The sequence below is a fragment of the Verticillium alfalfae genome, genomic scaffold, assembly GCF_000150825.1.
Source record: "Verticillium alfalfae VaMs.102 supercont1.5 genomic scaffold, whole genome shotgun sequence".
In the NCBI taxonomy this organism is placed as follows: Eukaryota; Fungi; Ascomycota; class Sordariomycetes; order Glomerellales; family Plectosphaerellaceae; genus Verticillium; species Verticillium alfalfae.
Genome location: NW_003315034.1, coordinates 640,025 through 644,021, shown reverse-complemented (window position 1 = coordinate 644,021; position 3,997 = coordinate 640,025). Strand labels below are relative to the sequence as shown.

Below are 3,997 nucleotides of genomic sequence, written 5' to 3'. Positions count from 1 at the left end.
GCCTGGACCGGCTGGTTGAGGACGAGCTGAATGGCGGGCCAGGGGTGGGAGTGACCCAAATACGACAAACCTCATGGTTGAGATTGTCACTATTGGCAGAAAGCTCCTCAGTCTGGCATGGCCAACTGGGACAGTGTCTTCGATAGCGTGTGTTCAGGGGCTCCTAATCAGTACAGCCAAGCTCGAGATGAGGTTTTGTGGCTGACTGAACTGGGGAGAGCTGAAGGATGCCCCAGTCCGTCACGACACGGCCATTGGATGGCGACCCCGGTTCCTTTCCGCACGTGAACTTGACCCAGCCAGTTCAGCTTCCATTCTGTCTCGGCCCGTGCCGGACGCTGAAGCCCGAATTGGCAACACGCGGGTTCCATCACAAGGGGGGAAAAGGGAGAATGCGTACCAATTGGCGTGGTCCTGGGCCAACCGAGCCTCATCCATTCTGGTCAAGCATGCCACTTCTGCCCACAGGTTGCTGTCGTTCCTTTGAAAACGCCCGTGTTGGCTTTTGAATGGATGCCAAGACCGCGACAACCATTGTGAAGCAGTGCTAACGGTCCTCGTCAAGTTTTTGAACCATTGCTGTCTCGGACAAGACGCCCTGCAAGATTTTGCCGCGTGTGGGCAAATGTAAAATACTAATCCCTTCCTGTGCACAAGAGATCTGCAGGCGGTGCAGCCTGGCATTAAGGACGGTTGACAGAAGCCAAGGTGATGGTGATAGTACGTTGGGCGGCACGCAGAAGCAACACCACAGAGAAGAGAAGGTGAATGTCTGACAAGCACATCAAAATTTGGCCAGGTAGCAAACCTACGAAATGGCACATGACTCCAGGGCTCTATTCGTACAATCTGATAACAGCAAAGTAGGTAAGGTAGGTAGGTAGGTAAGCAACCTGCCTGCCTGCCTGGCTTCCTTCCTTCCTTGCTTGATCCCTACGTGCCTGCCTACTTGCCTGCCTGCCTACTTGCCTGCCTGCCTGCTTGCCTGCCTAACTGCCGGCTTACCTACCTGCCTAACTGCCTACCTTACCTCCCTTTCCGCCTTTCTCACCTGTACCTTCTCTATCCACCACGCCCATCCACCACCCAAGCCAAACAGCCATCGCCAACAGCCTCAATCAATCACCGGTTATCTCGAGCCCTATCTCTCTTTCGCAGGGCCTCTGAGCTATCATTCATGAATCCTTCCGTGTCAGCAGCCGCGGTAGCCTCCTGGCCTGGGCTGTGGCGAGTCTGTCGCTCCTTCCTGGGCAATCTTTTCGTATGTGAGTGCTTTGGCCCGTGGAACCCTCCAGAGGCATGTCGAAATCTATGAGGAATACTAAGTAACTCGGTGTAGTATACAAGCATGAGGGAAAGATGGGGCACTCGGAGTCAAGCACAGCCTTCAACAAGTGCACGAGGATGATCAGTCAATCAACCTGAAAGACCTCAAAGTCCCGAGTATGACTTTAAACTGCTTGGGCTCAGGAAGGCCCTTAAACTTGTACATTGTCCCCAGGGTTTGATCGCCTGGTGGTCTTTTTATTTCACAAAAACTCCCCTTTTCTCCTTCACCCCTTTTCCCCGGCCCATCTCTCTCTTTCGCCATCATCACTCCTCCTCTCTGTCGCCATCATCATTTCCTCCTCTATCATCGCCGCCTCTCTTTGTCGCCAACATCATCATTCCTCCTCTGGTATCATCGCCGCTTCTCTCTGTTGCCATCATCATCACTCCTCCTCTCTGCCGCCATCATAATTTCCCTCCTCTGGTATCATCGCCGCTTCTCTCTTCTGGCATCACTATTACCTCTCCTTCCCGACACCACCATCATTTCTCAATTCCAGTACCATCACCATTCCTCTATTCTCTCACTACCACTGCCTCTGTTCCATGACGCCATCATCACTTCTCTCTTGCGGTGTCATCATCGACGAACAGGCCTCACTCCCAAGCGTGCTCTCGCTGCTTCGGTATCATCACATCTCTAGTACTACAGCCTTCAGTCTACAGGTATTGGCCGGTCCGTTTTTCCTATATTGGTGTTATACGCCGTGTTCTGTGGCAGATGGCTAACTTCTCGGCAGAAACTTGGGAATCATGAGAGACACAGTACCTCCACCTGAAGCAGCCCGAAGACATCATCCTGCTCGCTGATAGTGACCAACGAAATGTGCTTTCATCATGACTTAATACCTTGTCGAACACCATACTCAAACTTCCCGGGCCCGGCAAGTATGCAGAATCACAGTGGTACAAGGACATCATTGCATTCCTAATGTCAACCACGGCCGCCGACGGCTGGAGCAGACACTGGAACAGAGCCATCACAGCCCAGACTACCCATGACAAGATCGAAACGCAAAGCTCCTTCATTGCGCAGGCAAGGGTCTGTGGAAATTGTCTCTGGTTGAGAGTGAAGTGTCGAACGCATTGAAGACCGCCCATGATGATGCGGGGTACTGGAGACCCAATTGCACGAGAAGAAAGCTGGTAACATCAGTGTACTGGCCGACGCATTGAAGACCGCCCATGATGATGCGGGGCACTGGAGACCCAATTGCACGAGAAGAAAGCTGGTAACATCAGTGTACTGGCCGACGCATTGAAGACCGCCCATGATGATGCGGGGCACTGGAGACCCAATTGCACGAGAAGAAAGCTGGTGACATCAGTGTACTGGCCGCGCATGGCATTGGACGTCACTGACTACATCGCCGGCTGCTGGATGTATGCAAGACATTAACCGAACAAGCCCAAAGCACCACCTGTGGACGTACAGGTCTGTGAGCCCTTTCAACTCATGGGCATTGATCACCTGGGACCCTTCCCTGCCACTGTGAGAGGTTGTCGCTACATCCTGGTGCTGCTGGATTGCGAAATGTCGCTCGGCGGATGTTCGGCGGCCGCACTGTCCGGGCACCGCCGCTAAGAAAATTTGACCCGCTCCCGCTTCGCGATGACAACTCGGTAGCCGGATCTCCGGCGGCCGGCGGGCTCAGAAAGATTTTGGTCCCGTTGAAACGGCGACTCCGACGTACGTCGACTTAAAGGCCTGCTGTTGTCGCTCGACTTTTGAAATGACAATCAAGCCCGGTACAGTCACATTCTTTCTGTCTGTCTTCTTTATTTCATTAGCAAACATACACCACCTCCGTTTACAATGGGCTTCAAGGTGATCATTGTTGGAGGCAGTATCTCCGGGCTGTCTCTAGCCAACATGCTGGAAAAGTTCGACATTGAGTATGTTCTTCTTGAAGGCCACTCAGTCATTGCGCCCCAGCTCGGCGCCAGTCTTGGGCTATTGCCGAGCGGCTTGCGCATTCTTGACCAACTTGGTTGTTACGAAAAGATCAAGGAACTTGCCGGCAATACGTACTACTCTGCCAGCATGCGCTTGTTCAGTGGAGAGACATGGGTTGATAAGGAACCCGTCACGTTTTCCGAAAAGCTGGAGGACAGGTATGATTGACTTCCACTCCTGCAAAACCCATTCGTGGAATGAAATCCTATGGCTAACTCGCCACGTCAGAATCGGTTATCCTCAAATATTCATCGACCGCAGGACCGTCATTCAAGTGCTGTACGACAATCTCAAGTTCAAGAATCGAGTCATGACAGACAAACGGGTCACGCGGGTGGATCATCATGAAGACCATGTTGCGGTCCATACCAAGGATGGCTCCGTGTACACCGGTGACATCGTCATCGGTGGTGATGGTGTCCACAGCGCAGTCCGCAAAGAAATGTGGCGCCTGCGTCTGAAGCCAGCCCTGGCCTCTTCAAAGACGATGAGCTCTCTGGTTCGTAACCTACAAGCCACCATTGAGATTATGCATATTCTAACCACATCTGTAGACCTTCAATCCGTATGCAAATGTATTTTCGGCATCTCCGAGAGGCCGAAAGCGGTGTCAACAGGACCGCTGCAAATCAACGCCTTCTTCAAGAATTGCAACTATATGGTCTCACTGCGCCCGACGACCGCTTGTACTGGTTCTTGTTTACCGAAATG

The 3,997-nt window shown here is 52.5% G+C and overlaps 2 protein-coding genes across 2 annotated transcripts in view; one reads left to right on the top strand and one right to left on the bottom strand.

The window, feature by feature from the left end:
- Positions 1-75, bottom strand: part of VDBG_04523 (predicted protein) — a gene marked incomplete at both ends in the record, with an annotated part of 998 nt that extends 923 nt beyond the window's left edge. The window contains one exon of the mRNA XM_003004871.1: positions 71-75. Within this exon, the coding sequence (XP_003004917.1) occupies positions 71-75 (5 nt within the window). The remainder of the gene's footprint in view (positions 1-70) is intronic.
- Positions 76-3,145: 3,070 nt separating this feature from the next.
- On the top strand, positions 3,146-3,600 carry VDBG_04522 (FAD dependent monooxygenase; the record flags this gene model as incomplete). The annotated part of the gene is made up of 2 exons (XM_003004870.1): positions 3,146-3,444; positions 3,582-3,600. 2 exons carry the CDS (start codon positions 3,146-3,148, stop codon positions 3,598-3,600), a joined length of 318 nt encoding a protein of 105 aa, XP_003004916.1.
- Positions 3,601-3,997: the final 397 nt, after the last annotated feature.